Below are 17,651 nucleotides of genomic sequence, written 5' to 3'. Positions count from 1 at the left end.
CGTTGTCTGACTGTGTCACAGGCAAGTTCTAAAACTTGAGCATGCGGCCAATACTGTGGCATAGCAGGTAAAGTTGCTGCAGAAGCATCAGCATTCCATGTGAATGCCAGTTTACACCCCAACTGCTCTACTGCAGATTCAGCTCCTTGCTTGTGGCCTGGGTAAGCAGTAGAGGATGGGCCAAAGCCTTGGGACCCTGCACATCGGATCGACAACCAGAAGCACTGAGTGGTCCGCAGAAACAAAGCAGTAAACTTCCTTCGGAACTAGGGGGAGGAGCTTTCTCTGGTTCTTGCCTGGTTCCGACTTTGGGTCCCCACCCTCTCTCGTAATGACCATCAGGATCGCTCCAGAAACCCCCAAAACAAACTAACGAATAAACAAATAAACAAACACAAAAAAACCTCTAGAATAGAGAATAACAAGGAAAGCTTAGAAACAGGAAACGGGCAGTGAGGATGCACTTATAACTCACTGGGTGGGACACAAAGATTAGTTACTCCTCACTGGGGTATTGAAGATTTCTCTGCATACCCCTCCTAAAACTGTTCACCTAAACTGTTGACATATGTCTTGTTATAGAATTAGACTACCTGAAAAACAGCCAGGTTCTGCAAAATCATGCTTCAATGCTATGAACTGCTAAATACTAAAATTAAAATAGACATGAGACAGCTGAATAGTAATCTATAGCCATTTTAAGGTGTATAGAACCCAGTTGTATATAAATAATATATAATTGTATATGTCAATGTAGAAGTCATAGGATGTGGTTCAGAACTTGCACTCTTTTTTTCTCTCTTTCTCTTTTAAAATGCTGGTTACACAATACCATGTCAACTTATTCCATTACGTTATAAATTGTTACTGATGTAATGTCAGAGTTTTTAATTGATTGGGATGATACTCTGTCGACTCTACCTTCAGACCAGAGACAATCTCCCCAAGAAACTGTTGAACTTATCTGGATAATATGATGCTGGACTCTATGCTTTGTAGATGCTTGCAAGGAAAGAATCTCAAGTGAATCTGAACTGTAGTAATGCAACAAGAATCCACCATGGGGGGGGGGGCGGGTTTTGGGGAGGGAAGAGGGGAATCCCAGAGCCTAGAAAACTGTGTCACATAATGCAATGTAATCAATAAAAAATAAATTAAAAAAAAAGCAAAGCCTTGGGACCCTGCACCCACATGGGAGACCCGGAGGAAGTTCCTGACTCCTGGCTTCAGATCAGCTTAGCTCTGGCTGTTGGAGCCACTTGCAGAGCACACCAGTAGATGGAAGATCTTACTCTCTGTCTCTCCTTCACTCTGTAAATTTGCCTCTCCAATTAAACAAACAAACAAACAAATTGTCAAGTGTCTAGGAAAGCAGACCAAGATGGCCTAGGTCCTTGGCCCCTGCACCCACATTGGAGACCCAGAAGTTCCTGGCAGGACTTCAGACTGGTCCAATTCTGGCTGTGGTAGCCACTTGGGGAGTAAACCAGCAAATAGGATAGCTTTCTCTCTGTAAATAATTTTAAAACTAAAAATAAATAAACCAGTAAATAAACTGCAGCCTGAACTGTATAATGAAGGCAATAGGAGACGTATAAGGGGGTATATTGGCTCCTTCAGAAAACAAACTGGGCCTAAGAGTGAGACATGAAGCAACCATTTACTGTAGGAACACAATGACATCAACAGCTAACCTACAGATCCTAGGAAAGTTTATCTGACACATGCATCTTCATGCACTAAAAAGAGATTCAACACTGGTTGAGTCACATGATACTAGTACCAAGTTTAGTTCAAAGTTAGAAACATTCTCATCAGCACTTTACTATTTTCCAACCTTTTCTGGACAATGAGGTTGATGTTTCTCAAGGCGACATACTGCACTTCTGGCTCTCCAGACAGTAAAGTGACAAGTGGAGGAGCTAATTTCTTCAGCAGCATATTGTAGTAGTCAGAGTCCTTGGGTAATAACTCTAGAAATTTCATAAGGACTTTTACCGCTGAAAGCACCACAGCTGAGTTGGCATGGGACAGCCGAGGAGTTACCCGCTCACAAATGCTGAAGGCAGAAAAGGAAAATTAGTGCCTTTAATTATCATTTCTTTGCTCAATTCACTCATAAGGTAATGTGTCAGAGTTCCATCACCCAAGTATCAAGAAATTAAAGAATTAGTGAGAAAAGTCAATGTTCCATGCTTAGGTAAAATTAGGATCTAACAGTGCAGATGCCTCATTCCCAACAAATCCAGACAGAGCAAGAACCTCAGAGAACCAGCAATAGGAATATTCAAGCTGTAAAGAAACCAGCACTATCCAAAACACTTGAGCTCACACCATTTACCTTCTTGTTTTACAGTCCTCTTTGTCTCCCCATTATATGTTGGGGCTCCCTGCCTTATAGCCCACTTCTACTCAACCTATAGGAAGTCAAAGTAGGCATTCTGAGAGTTATTTCATAGTGAGAGATTATCAACCCACTAGTGACAGAAGGCTTCACAGTAGGATACAGAAGAAAGTGGACTGGCAAAGAAAACTGCCCAACCTCCTGCTTTCATGATAATATAGCAATCTCAGAAATGGGCTGGTTTTTAAACACCAATGCAAGATCTCACACTTATTCTGAATCTCCTAACCCCTGCCACCTATGCTTAGATGCCTCACAACATCTTGGAATAGTTAATTATTACAAGTGTTCTTCACAACTTAAGCTCATTTTGACAGCATTTTGGCAACATAACTGTGTTTCCTTTCCTGTATCTACTCAGTTGATTTCTGGTTTCCTTCAGATATTTATGTAAACATCACCTTCTCAGCAAGGCCTTCCCCGATTATTCATCTGTAAAAATAAAATCCCTGGGGCAGGCATTTGGTACAGTAGTTAACATGCCACTTGAGATGCCCATACATTTGTCAGAGTCCTAGCTCCTCTACTTTTGATCCAGCTTGCCGCTAACGTGCACTCTGGGAACATATAACAGCTCAATTGGATCCCTGCCACCCATACGGGACACCTGGACTGAGTTCCAGGCTCCTGGCTTTAGCCTTTCCCAACCTTGGCTGGATGTGGGCATTTGGGGGGTGACCTAAGAGATGGAAGATCTTTCAGTCATTCAAATAAAAAATGAAGATTAATAGCAGGCATGTGAGACTCCTGCAGCCCAATTCACAGAGCCAAGTTAGAGTCCTGACTACTCCATTTCCAGCATGGCCTCCTACTACTGCGCATCCTGGGAGGCAGCAGATGAACGGTAAAGCACTTGGGTCCCAGCCACCCACACAGGAAACCCAGATGGACTTCTAGGCTCCTAACATTGGCCTGCCCTATCTGTAGCTACTGTGGGCATTTGGGGATTGAATCAACAGATAAAAGATCCATCACTCTGCCTTTCAAATAAATGAAACTATTTCAGAAAAAAAAAAAAAAGAAAATACAAGTTTTCAAAAAAGGAATACCTCATTCTCAAATGCTTAGCATTGCTTCAATTGCTTTGCTATTTCATCTTTCTTCTTAGCATTGATCACCACCTGACATTTCATATACTGCATCAGATATACATAATACACATACTTCTACCCTCACCCTCCATCACAGTACGTGCTCCCGGAGGGTCATGATTTTTATCTGCTCATTGCTGTACCCTCAGGGCCTACACAGTGCCTGGCACACAGCATGGGCTTAATTAACATTTGCTGAGTGAATGAATGTGATGTCAATGACCAACCCAAAATAAAATTATACAAAGTTCTTTCCAGAGTATATTTACACTTTGAATAAATGGAAAGAAACTCTCAGGGTGAGCTTTAGCTAAGTCCAGAGGGAATCGTTTCCCAGACAAGTGAAGAGCACTTACATTCCAGGAGCCTGGAAATCAGCTTCAGCCAGGAAGGAAGGTTCTTATCTACCATAATTAAAATATGTCAACTTTAATGAAGATCCAACATTTTTACAAACTACTTTGCCCAATAAAAAACTGGTGGTGAATCCCAATTTTACAACTGAAGTGTGTATAGCTGTAGATGATATTTAGTGTCAATTTCTGATAGTGAAAGTTCGCATGGCTGAGGTAGTAGAGGGCAGAACAGAACAAGGTAGATGTGTCTGCCAAATCTTCTCCAATTCAGATTGATATCATTTCTACACACAGGGAAAGGTAACAAATATTTTTCTGATTTTTTCATACCTTTTTTTAGTACTGAATTATAGGTGGCATTCCACTCAGCAACCAGAATGAAGTCACTTACTATGCATCTAACAGAATGAAAGCTCTGTATATACAGAACTATTGAATAGCCTTTGTTTGTCACACACCCAGACACTGGGAGACATGAGACAATGATGAGGGATATATCAGCTGAGGTAATTACATTGTTCAAATAGTAAATTAAAAGTATCCTTCTTAGGAACCGTTGTTCTGGCCTGATATACTCTAGCATCTAAAATGTTCCTAAATCCAATGAGAAAATACCCTGGAGATAGCAATTTCTACCCTACAAGACACTGACCTTCTTCAACCTAACAGACTCTGACTTTAACAGCAGAATAGTAGAAATTATTGAATTAGGCAAGACTACAAGACACCGCACAGGAAACAGACTGACCTCTGAGCCTCCCGGTCATCTTTGGGGTTGTAATTAGACAGGCAGTCCAAGATGAAGATCTGGCCCCATTCGGTGCACTCATTCAGGGCTGTCAGGAGTTTATTAATGTTCTGAGGGTTCAGATCCAGTAAGTTGCTGTTTGGGTGAGACTCACTGATTTCAGATAAAGCTGCTACAGCATTAGCCACCACCTGGGAAAGACATGTATAAAAACTGGATTTACTACGACAGTACAACTACAAACACCGAATCAACCTTCTGCAGGTCACTTCACAGATCTCAACTCAGTCATTCCTGAACATTTTACTGAGTCCAACAGAAACAAAACTGTTTTCAAAACATGTTTTAAAACTTCAATGATGACATATACGGTATCCTAGCAGTCAGGCAACTAAGAATTATAACAAGTAATATATTTACAAAGTCATGCCAATTTGGTGTTAAAATATGCATTATCATTTTAATAATACTTGATAGCAATATCAAGTCAACACAAAAACTATAAATATGATTAAATTCGTAGGTCCATGCTATGCCATAGTGGGTAAAGTTGCTACCTGTAGTGCCTGCATCCTCTAAAGACCACAGTTTGAGTCCTGGCTTGCGCCACTTGTGATTCCAGGCACAAAATAGTGAAGGATGGCCTAAGCCCTTGGACACCTGTAGCTACATGGAAGACCCAGAAGTTCCTAGCTTTGGACTAGCCAAGCCTCAAATGTTGCAGCCATTTGGGGAGTGAACCACTGGATTGAAAATTTGTTTCTCCCTCTCTTTTTCTCTGTTTAACTCTGTCTCCTAAACAAACAAACAAACAAACAAACCTTTTAACAAATGGTTAAGTTTAAATAAGAAAGACATATATTAATCAGCAGAGAAAAAAATCTGACTTAAATAATTTTATAGGTGTGTAGATGCTGGAGGAACATTGGACACTATCATTTATATTATATGTCTTAGAGCAAGAATATGTAGGCTTGAGATCTGAGCTTACTAGTCTACAGTGTCCAGAGCACATATAATCAGAGAATATGTAATTCAGTTTCCTCATCTGGAAATGGGCTTATTCAATTCACTCACAGGTTAGTTTTAGTTTGAAGGCAAAAAATGAGGTGGCATGTGTGTAAGTGCTTTCTAAAAAGTCTTATGAAAATTTCAGGTAAGTTATATTACCATAATTCATTAAGTATGTAAGTTGCACAGTGGTTCACATTAACGTCTTTTGAAACTGGCTATGCCTTTTGCAATCAAATGGTCTGTAAGTTTAACAGGAAGCGTTTTCCCCAGTATAAAGAATAGTATAACACATCTTATAATCATTGACATTGTAGACTCAACTAAATAATTTATTTTAAAAATACCCTTTTCTCAGAGAGTATATAAATGAAAAACCACTATTTCAGACAATAAAGCACACTTGTACCCTGCTTCACAGATCTAGGAATCCATGTAGTTGCAAGAGGAAAAGCCGACACCCTGTCAAATTAGATTACTTCTAACATAACGAATCTACAACCAATAACACTTTCATTTGAAAACTGAAGAATACAAAAAAACACTACAGTACAGCCCCATAAAAATGAATTCAAAATTATGTTTTTGTTTGTTTAATTGGAAAGTCAGATATATAGAGAGGAAGATCTTCCATCCAATGATTCATTCCCTAAGTGGCCAAAACAGCCAGAGTTGAGCCAATCCAAAGCCAGGAGTTAGGAACTTCCGCCGAAGTCTCCCAAGTGGTGCAGGGTCCCAAGGCTTTGGCCTGTTCTTGACTGCTTTCCCAGGCCACAAGCAGGGAGCTGGACAGGAAGTGGGGCTGCCAGGATTAGGACCAGTGTTCATATGGGATCTTGGCATGTTCAAGGTGAGGACTTTAGCCATGAGGCCATTGCGTCAAGGCCACTACGCCAGGACCCGGATGCTGCACATTTCACAAGAATCTTTCATGTTTAACTTCCTGTTTCCTTACTATCAGCAAGCAAGGAATTTAATTCAAAGGCCCAGGGAAGAAAAAAGTTCTTTCCACACACATCAGAGGCAGGCAATCAGATTTCCTACATGTAACATGTTTCAATGAAATCACAGTATACAAGATTACAAGAAAGACCCAAATGTCTGGCTAATTTATTGCCAACACATGACCAATCTTGGTTACCAGTTGTCCACAGTAATCTCCAACCATAATTTTGCACTTCTATCAGTCAAACTCTTAATACATAAAAAAAGCTATAGTAAGGTCTGATAACAGGATGCAAAAAAAAAAAAAAATGAGATATGGGAAAATTAAACAGGACGATGAAGAAGACAGAGAGAACAGAATGCTCAACAGATGAGCTCCAAGAATTCTTCTGCTATCTTCATAAGCAACTGGAAATTAAACCAAGTGCATAATGTAGCTAATAAGTTCTGGTTTTTAAAATAGGCAATTTCCACTTACCATTACATTAAAACAGAAAAGGAAATAGAGTGGATTAAGTCTAATTAAGACATGCAGAAAGATCAGATCCACAGAAGACGTTTGGCCAAGCCTGCACAGAGAAGATGTCACTGCCTCACGTTACACTGCCCAGGAGTTGCTCTCCCACTCCAAATATCAAAACTCTGAAATCCTTCTAAATTCCTTCCATTTTACCTCTTCACTTTCATCTCCCAATTTTCACATTCTGACTACTACACCTGCAGAAATGGCAGACGCGTTAGGGAGTATCTCCAATTCTCCTGGTCAGCAAGCCCTGTTTCTCTTATTCTTTTAATGAAAACGAAAATGAGCCAGAAACACAGAATTTAAAATAGATGAAGACTAACTTCAAGATAGCAACTTGGTTGTTAAGGTATACATGATCATTCCCTTGTCATTACCAATAATGTATTTCTTTGAGATTTTGTACTACCTACATATACTGTTTACTTTTGAAAACAAATGTCAATAGATGGAAATTTAGAATTCACTTATTCTAAGACAGCCTTTCCCAAATAATACATCAAAAAAAAAAAAAATGCAACCATTGCAGCAACTGACTTTCTTGTATTAAGCAAAGGCATGCATTTTCAACTTGCAATATTATTGTGATTTGGAACTGTTCAGTCAACTATGTGTTGCATTTCTCCCCTTGGAAAATTGACATTTTCTCTTAAACATCAGCATCTTGGTGCAGGCATTTAGCATGCCAGTTAAGTTGCCACATAGGCATGTCAGGTTCAACTTGGCTCTCTGCTTCCCATTCAGGTTTCTTATAACGCACACTCCAGAAGGCAGCAGGTATGAGTCAAGGACTTGGGTCTCTGCCATGCACATGAGAAACGTGAATGGAGTTCTAGCTTCCTGGATTTGAGCCTGGCACAAATTAGGCTGTTGCAGATATTTGGGGGGATGGACCAGAGAACAGAACATCATCATGTATGTCTCTCTCTGCTTTCAAATGAGTAAAAACAAATTTTAAAAGAATGTTTAAGGGCCATTTCTGTGGTACAGCAGGTAAAAATGTCACTTGCAACACTGGCACACAATATGGGTGCCATTTGTGTCTTGGCTGCTTCATTTCTAGTAACCTGTCTAATAATGGCCCAAAAAAAAGCAGTGGAGGGTTGCCCAATGTTTGGGCCCCTGCTACTCATGTGAAGCTCCAGGCTCCTTGCTTTGGAGCAGCCAGTAAAAGAACTGGCACCCTATGGGATCCTGGCACTTGCCAGGTGACGATTTAGCCACTGAACCATTGTGCCAGGCCCTACAAAAAAAAATGTATTTTTTAAAATTCCAGGTAAGGAAACAGACCTAGAGAAGTGCAGGGCTGCTCAGCAATAGCACGGGCAGAAGGAGACAGGGGCTAACCCGAAGGCGAAGTTGGCCAGGCCTGAAAATGTCAGCCAGGGGCAAGGGAGAGCAAGGGCAGAGCGGGGGACAGAAACATACGTCAACGCTCCCTTCAGGCAGAGCCAACACAGAGATTAATACAGGGGAAAATGCAAATTTCTATTTCATATATTTCAGAGAAAATCATATTCTGGCAGCACTTTACAGCTATGATTTACTGTCTAGCTATAAAATCTGATTTATAAGCTATATCTACCCGGTATGTAGCAATTCTGAGGACATGAATTTGACCCCATCTTTTAAAAAGCAGTAAATTGCAGGAGTAGGGTATGTTCACAATGAAAACGATCCCATAAGACAGGACTCGAGAAGGAAACCTAGACACGGGCCGAGAATGGACTATCGCAGAGAAGCGTTTCTCTCTGAGACTCTAAATTTTCCTGACCCTTGAAATGCTTCTCACCCTGCACTCTATAATTTTACTCACTCACACAGCCTCAGAACCCAAGGAATTTACCACTTTCCAGCACACTGACTTCCTCCTATTAACTAAATTACTATCTGGAGGCCTTTGATTTCCAGCAATGACCTTCAAGGTCGTATACAGTGAGCAAATTTATGCTTCAGTTTTTCTGTTCAATTTGCAATTTTCTTGGCTCCTGACCCTGAAGATGTGATTACATTAAAGATTGTGGAATAACAGACCAAGCAGGTATGAAGAGGGATGGCACAATGGTGCAGCAAACTAATCTTCCAACCTGTGGGGTTGGGATCCCATGTGGGTGCCAGTTTGAATCCTGGCTACTCCACTTCCAATCCAGTTCTCTGCTTACAGCCTGAGAGGGCAGCAGAACATGGTTCAAGTATTTAGGAACAACAACAACATGGGAGATTCAGAAAAAGTTCCTGCTTTGGATCAACTCAGCTCTGGCCACTGAAGCCATCTGGAGAAGGAAGGGGATGAAAATCTCTCTCTCTCCTTCTCTGCAAAATCTGCCTTTCAAATCAAAACAAATAAAAATCTTGCTTCATAATATAAATGTCAAATCTAAGGATTTTTACCTGTGAATTCTACCATGTTGTACTTTCTAATTATTTGTACCTTTCTCAATAAGACCCTGCAATATAATTCATTAATCAATCATCCATAAGAGATTGCTTGTGATCACCTGAGATTGTCGATATCCCCCCTCTTTTAAAAAAACTCTATTTTTATTGGAAAGTCAGATAAATACAGAGGAGGAGAGACAGAGAAGAAGATCTTCCATTTGATGATTCACTCCCCAAGTGGCCTCAACAGCCAGAGCTGAGCTGATCTGAAGCCAGGAGCCAGGAACTTCTTTCTGCGTCTCCCACGTGGGTGCAGGGTCCCAAGACTTTGGGCAGTCCTCAACCGCTTTCCAAGGCCACAAGCAGGGAGCTGGATGGGAAGTGGGGCTGCGGGGATTAGAACCGGCTCCCATATGGGATTCCAGCGCATTCAAGGCGAGGACTTTAGCTGCAAGGCCACCGGGCCGGGCCCGTCAATGTCCCTTTTATCACTGTTACTGCTACGGGCCCATAAGTAACGATGATCTAGTCCTTACTGTACTCTCATTAGTGCCACACAAGGCACAGCTAGCATTTATTCCTACAAGAAGATGCTGAAGACTCGTTTTCATCACCCTTGCGTCACACTGATACCTTGGTTATACGTTTGTCAAATTCATGTGGATGAAGGCTCACTAATTTTCTTTTCTTTTTTTCTTTTTTCTCCCTGTGGCAGACTGTACTTAAGGGGATGCATAATGGAAGTGTAGCAGAAATTAGTATGTTCATAGGTGGAAACAGAGATCAGTGTGTCCTCATGCATGCAGTACAAGGATGGACTCACAGCGATATGGCTAATCATCTCCTACACTGTTGGGAGATCTCTCAGAGGCAGCATGATGGATTTGTAAAAACTCACGAAAAATACCCATTGTAACACTGGAGGGGAGACAAGGGGCGGGGGGGGGGACTGCAGAGGGGCCAGGGAAATTCTAGGGCCTAAAAAATAGTGTCATAAAACAATAAATAAAAAACAAAACAAAAAACTCAATTCTGAAGAAAAATGAAGGCAGCTTACATATTTTTAATCCTCTTCTAAAAGTCACAAATAGTCTATAATATTCCCATCTCCGATATTGGGCTAGCTCAACAGACAGGTAAAGAACAGGAGTGTACGTGTTTGCTGTAAGCACTTCAGTCATCACCACCTCCTCGAGGAGATCATGAATGGCATGCAGTACTAACTAAATTTCTGTTCCCTCTCAAACAAGTAAAACTTAGTTTAGAACTGAATTCAAAACACTGCTTCAAGTGTCAACTGGATAATATTTTGCCACATTACGTCCTATAATATTCCATCCCCTGCTTCTCCCCTCCCCTCTGCCGCCCATCTTCCTCACTGAAATGACATCTAAAACTACCCAGTTGAGACAACAGATCTCATTCTGCCAAGAAAGCTTGATTACATGGAAAGAAGATATACAATTTACAGAGTTCACTATTTTAAGTGTTTCAAGATAAAGTTTGGCACTGGCGTTCTGGCACAGCTGGTTTAAGCTGCCACCTGCTACGTAAGAATCCTATATGAGCATTGGTTTGAATCCTGGTTGCTCCACTTCCACTCTGGCTCCCTCCTAATGTCCCTGGAAAAGCACCAGAAGATGGCCTAAATGCTTAGGCCCCTGCTTCTCCTCTGGGACCTAAACAGAGTTCCAAGCTTCTGGGTTCAGCCTTGGCCAATCCTCTTCACTGTGATCATTCGTGGAACCAACCAGTGGATGAGGGGCACTCTGTGTTGGCATCCCGTACAGACACCAGTTTGAGGCCCCATTTCCAATACGTCTCCTCACTAGTGTGCCTGGTAAAGCAGAGCTGACGACTCAAGTGCTCCACAGTTTCCAACACAGCTTCCTGCTGATACACCTGAGAAGGCAGCAGATAATGGCTCAAGTACTTGAGTCCCTGCAACCCATGTGGGAGATCAGATGGAGTTCCAACTCTTGGCTTCAGCTGGTCCAAGCCTGGTTATTGCAGGCATTTGGGAACTGAATCCCATGGATGGAAAGTAGATCTTGCCTCACTCTGTTCCTCACTCTGATATTTCTACCATACAATAAATGAAAATAAACAAACTTGAAAATAAATTCAAATCCATCTCTTCTCTCAAGTATTTCAGGAAAGTCAACTTTAATAAACCACAAATGGGGCCCGGCGGCATGGCCTAGCAGCTAAAGTCCTTGCCCTGAATGAGCCAAGATCCCATATGGACACCGGTTCTAATCCCGGCAGCTCCACTTCCCTTCCAGCTCCCTGCTTGTGGCCTTGGAAAGCAGTCAAGGATGGCCCAAAGCTTTGGGACCCTGCACCCGCATGGGAGGAAGTTCTTGGATCCTGGCTATGGATCGGCATAGCACCGGCTGTTACGCTCACTTGGGGAGTGAATTATGGGACAGAAGATCTTCCTCTCTTTCTCTCCTCCTCTCTGTATATCTGACCTTGTGATAAAAATAAAATAAATCTTTAAAAATAAATAAATAAACCACAAATAAATTTACACGATAAAATTACTACAAAATATAAGGTGTGGGTGATATACAGACAAGAAAATATAATGAAGCTGTACCATTTTATGCAAGGCACGCTACAACTGGGAATCAGACTGTACCTCACCTTAACACCAAGTGTTTTCAGCACCTGACCAGCATTTTACTTCACTAGATTTCAAAACATCTCTGCAGATACTCTGGTGTTTAAGGACCTAGGACATTGGTCTACAAGCAACCACCCAGGACACATTCATATCCTTCATAAAAGTCTACATTTGCTGGTGTAGTGCTGCCACCGTGTGGAGAGCCTTTGAAAAAGTAGAACAAAATCACTGCTCCAGAGCAGTGACAACTCATATTCATTAGCACAGAAACAGGACTGAAAAGATTTCCACATAAAAGTGCTCAAAGTTTTCACTTTGTTTCCTTTTTTTTTTAAGACTATTTTATTTTTATTGGAAAGGCAGATACAAAGGAGACACAAAGAGAAAGATCTTCCATCCAATAGTTCACTCCCCAAATGGCCACAATGGCCAGAGCCAACCTGATCCAAAACCAGGTGCCAGGTGCTTATTTGGGTTTCCCACACAGGTGCAGGGTTCCAAGGCTTTGGGCCATCCTCTGCTGCTTTCCCAGGCCACAAGCAGGGAGCTGGATGGGAAGTAGGGCAACCAGAACACAAACTGGCATCCATACGGGATGCAGCACTTGTAGGGAGAGGATTAGGATTAATCAGTTATGTTAAAAAGAAATTATACCTATTGAGAAAATGAAAATTCTAATTGGGCATGTGAACATTAAAAAAAAAAAAGACCTCTATGTTGAAAGTGTAACAAAATCAAAACAAGAATGAGGCAAGAGAGGGACCCCAGACTCAAAACTGAAGGAGACACCCTGTTTTCAGGCTTGTGCAGACACAGACCTAGCCAGGAAAATTGGGGGCCTCCTTAAGTTTACATTCTGAGTAGCTCAACAACAATTCATCAAACAATATCAGTGAAACATTCTGCTAGTGAGAAACCAACAAGAATGGAGAGAGATCTTTAGAGATCTAACGCTGACAGCCAGTGCTAAGAAAACCTGCATTGAAGAGACAAAAGGCAATCGCAAAACAGTGTCTCACAGACCAACCAAGTAATCTTGAACTTTCTCTGAAAGTCTCCCCAAACACCTTATGCTTTAGCAACAAATGGGTTAAGAATTATTAATAGCATGTTACAGCTTAATACATTAGAATATATTAAAACAGAAATCCATTCACATGTTACCTATTTAAATTACAGAAAGTTAGAGGACATGGAAAGAAATAAAACAAGATTGGTATGAACTGACAAGAATTCAATCAGGGTAGATTAGCTCACTTATTTAGTCATTCTTCAGCTCCAAATATGTTTGAAGATTCACACAGTAAAACAGCATAAGTGAGTGAGTAAATAACTAAATGCATGCATATCTTGGATTAGTACTATGAAACGGCTGAAGACCAGCCCTCCTCCTGCAGCCCGGTCTCACAATCTCTTCTCACATCCGCAGGATTGAGAACTCAGCGCTGCTCAGGAAAAAAACAAACATCTTTACTACCAAAACCTCAGAACGTTTTTATTCCTAACCATCTAACTTCCTAGGCCAGACATGGGAGAAGTGATATCATTATAAAAAATACCTTTTCCCCCAACTCAAAATCTGAGTTGTCTACAGGAATTAAATTCTCACCTTCATCTAACCTTGGAATGTCTGAATTTTAATAAGTTTCCACAGGGTACATGATATTCTGCTTATCTGCTTGGAGCTCAAATACTTGTCATTTCCTCAACTGTCCTCAAGTAGAGAATTTCAAAGACAGCTGCTCCAAGTAACAAGAATTTAAAAGTAAAGCCAGAAACCTAAATTGGCACTAGTTAACCATTCTATAAAGTACATCTTCTGCTTTATTAACTTATTTCTCAATGAAGTTTTTTTTTGTTGAACATGCCACATCATGTTGCTTGACAGAGAAAAAGCAAGGCTAACTCTTTTAACACTGGGGATAACTTTCTGTCAGGAATCATGATTTCAGTACTTCCGCACCCAAGGCTGCGAGATGACTGGAAGACGGCTGATGGTAGTCAGCATCGAAGCACCTTTAAAAGATGGACTTGGGAGCCCAATAGAGCAGCCGAGTGGCTTAAGTCCTTGCCTAGAATGTGCCGAGATCCCATATGGGTGCTGGTTCGTATCCTGGCTGCTCCTCTTCCTGTCCAGTTCCATTTGTAGCCAGGGAAAGCAGTAGAGGGTGGCCCAAAGACTTGGAACGCTGCACCCACAAGGGAGAACCCAGAAGAAGCTCCAGGCTCCTGGCTTTGAATTGGCTCAGCTCTGGCCACTGTGGCCACTTGGGGAGTGAACCAGTGGATAGAACATTTTTCTCTCTGTCTCTCTTTCTCTGTTATTTTGACTTTCCAATAAAAAGAAATAAATCTTTAAGAATTTCAAAATTCTTAAATTTAAAAAAAAAAAAGTGGACTTGGGGCTGGCGTTTTGGAGTAACAGGTAAAGCTTCTGGCTTCATATCAGCTCAGCTTTGACCACTGTGGCCATTTGCCTTTCCTTCTTTCTGTAACTTTGCCTTTGAAATAAAAATAAATAAATCTTTTTCAAAAAGTGGTTTGCTTCATTCTATCACCTTAATACTAATCTTGAAGGATAATAAATAAAATAAATAATAATTATAAATAAATAAATAGAACCAAGTGCACCAAATGAGATGGCAAAGCAGAGATCTGAACAGGTAACTTTCAAGTAAGATGCTCTAGGCAAATGTTAATTATTCAAAAATCTCAGCAAAAATATATATACAGATTATCCACTGATTAATTTTTTCAAAGATTTCTTTACTGGTTTGAAAGGGGTGGGGGGGAAAGAGAGAGAAAAAAATCTTTCATCTGCTGATACACTCTTCAAGCAGCCAAAACCGTTGGGGCTGGGCCAGACCTAAACCAGGAGCCTGGAATTTCATTCATGCCTCCCCTTGTGAGTGGCATGGGCTCTAGCACTTGTATCATCTCCTGTAGCATCCCCAGGTCTATCAGCAAGGAGCTGAATCAAAAGTGGAGCACCAGAGACTAAGGGATGCTGGCACCCAGGTTACAGCTACACTGGCTGGCCAGCTAATTCCTTTATCATCCTGACACCTGCCAGCATCCCAGAGGAGTGCCAGTTTGAGCCCTGGCTACTCCACTTGAGATCCACCTCCCTGCAAATGCTCTTGGAAGACAGTGGAAGATGACTCAAGTGCTTGGGAACCCATCACCCATGTGGGAGAATGAGACAGAGCTCCTGGCTCCTGGCTTTGGCCTGGCTGTTGCAGCCATTTAGAGAGATCTCCTTCTCTGTCTTGCTCCCCGTTTTTGTCACTCTGCCTTGCAAATAAAGAAATCTTAAAAAAAAAAAAATCTGCTCATATATGCATGGATTTAATTTTCCTTTTGATACTAAAAGAAAAGTACATTTTAATTGTATTTTTCCACAAACATCAAAGTAAAAATACACATGTAAAAATTAAAGTAAATATCTAAAGAAAATGTTGTAAAGACAGATTTTTTTTCTGAGCAAATACAAGAGTAGGTGCAATACAAAAGTTTCCTTTAAAACCCTTGAATGCCTGATTGACACTTCAAAACCCCTCAGGTATGAGATATACTATCTATAAGACACAATTAAGTCCTGTTTCCCACAGCTACCCTGTGTTCCAACATCCAAAAGCCTTGAAAAGGGCCCATGTTAAATACCACACACTCAGATGGCATGCCCAGATGCAAATGGGGGACATGACAACCAGTTCATTGAGGCCTGCGGAGGATGTCTAGTTCCATGCAAGGCAGAACAAACTGGACAGCGCTCCAGGGAAAGCTGTAACAATGAGTATTTGGGGAAACAGAGACTTAAGGTGGACTATGTCAGTCAAACCTTGGAAGGAGTTCCTCAATCTTGGAGCAATGATATCAACAGCATCTCGGGTACCCTGGGATGAGATCATGTGGCGATCCCCCATTTCCAGGTACTAATGAGGTTGGACTGCTGGGAGTAGCCCTCTCCTCTCCTCTCCCCATTTTTACCAGATACAGGAAAAAAAAGGAGATTGGAGGTAGTTGTTTCATCCATTTTCCCCCATTCCTTGACCCTCCCTACCCTAATCAGTGGTCCACAGGGGCATCTTCTGAACTATGTAAACATCATTAAAACTAAAATGAATTTTTTATTAAAAATAACAACAATAATAAAATAAATATGGCTCTCTTTGTAAAAACAGAAGTCTATTTACCATTGGATTTGAATCTGCTATGAGATCCCGGAGGGAATCCAGAAATCCTTGATCTTCCACCATCTGGGCATTGATGTCATGGAGTTTCGCCACGCAGACTGCTGCTGTCTTTCGCACGTAGGGATCCTCATCCTTCAAGCACTTGCGGAGAGGCTCACAGAGATACTCTGTGATCTTGTCTACTCGGATGCACCCCATGGTTCTCACTGCCAATGCCCGAATCAGAGGATTGGGATCTTCACAGTCCTACAAACAACAGTCACGAATTCTAAGTGTACCTGGTGGCTAAAAGTAACATTCCAGCTTATAAGAATCACAAAACATGGATTCATTAATCCAAGCATCCAGTTATATCCCACATCAAAACCTCATCTCCCATAAGTATAAGTCTTCATCATCTATTCAGACTTCATCATCTATTCAGGCTAGGACAGCTCTCCAGGGCAGTCTGTGACATGATATATTGCATCTATGAATCACCAGTCAGGGAGAATGAACTGTTCTCTCTGAACAATATAATGAGATAGGAAAAGAAGAAAACATCCATAAGACATAAGACATAATAAAGCATACTGGTTATCTTCCAGGACAATTTAAATATCAGTTAATTTTAGAAGGTTGATTTGGGGAACCAGCATTTGGCAAAGCAGTAAAGCTGCTGCCTGTAACACTGGCATCCCACATGGATATCTATTTGAATTCTGGCCATTCCACTACCAGTTCCCTGTTGGTGGCCTAGGAAAGAAGCAGAGAATGGCTCAGGTGCTTGAATCCATGCCACCCAAATGGGAAACTCCAAAGGAGCTCCTGGCTGCTGCTTTCAGGTTGGCCCTGCCCTGGCAATTGCGGCCATTTGTGGAGTGACCCCAGAGATAAAAGATCTCTCTCATTGCCTGTATGTCTCTCCTTGTTTCTCTCTGTGACTGACTTTCAAAGAAGTAATCTTATTTAAAAAAAAAAAAAAAAAAGAAAAACAAATGCTGATTGAAGGAAAAAAAGGAACAACCCCATGATTATGATCATCTAACTTAGTAATAAGAAATACTATAGGAACTAGCACTGCGGTGTAGTATATTAAGCCTATGCCTGCTGTACCAGCATCCCTTATGGACACTGGTTCAATTTATGGACACTGTTCCATTTCTGACGCAGCTTCCTGCAAATGTCCCTGGGAAGGCAGTAAAAGATGGCCCAAGTCCTTGAGCCCCTGCACCCATGTGGGAGACCTGTAAGAAGCTCCCAGTTCCTGCCACTGCAGCCATTTAGGGAGTGAACCAGTGGATGGATGATCTCTCTTTTTAACTCTGCCTTTCAAATAAAAAATAAGTAAACCTTAATGAAAGAAAGAAAGAAAAAATATGAACTATGG

General features: G+C 41.3%; 1 protein-coding gene across 7 annotated transcripts in view; it reads right to left on the bottom strand.

The window, feature by feature from the left end:
• AP2B1 (adaptor related protein complex 2 subunit beta 1) overlaps positions 1-17,651 on the bottom strand; it is a 121,982-nt gene that overhangs the window by 83,026 nt on the left and 21,305 nt on the right. For all 7 annotated transcript variants that reach the window (XM_041000559.1, XM_041000564.1, XM_041000562.1 and 4 more), the window contains exons 5-7: positions 16,283-16,528; positions 4,600-4,790; positions 1,838-2,059 (exon numbers count right to left, since the gene is read on the bottom strand). In XM_041000559.1, coding sequence (XP_040856493.1) covers positions 1,838-2,059; positions 4,600-4,790; positions 16,283-16,528 — 659 coding nt within the window. The remainder of the gene's footprint in view (positions 1-1,837; positions 2,060-4,599; positions 4,791-16,282; positions 16,529-17,651) is intronic.

Source organism: Ochotona curzoniae, unplaced genomic scaffold (genome assembly GCF_017591425.1).
Source record: "Ochotona curzoniae isolate NIBS_2020 unplaced genomic scaffold, NIBS_Ocur_1.0 scaffold_2453, whole genome shotgun sequence".
Classification (NCBI taxonomy): Eukaryota; Metazoa; Chordata; class Mammalia; order Lagomorpha; family Ochotonidae; genus Ochotona; species Ochotona curzoniae.
This window is presented reverse-complemented; position numbering and strand designations above follow the sequence as displayed.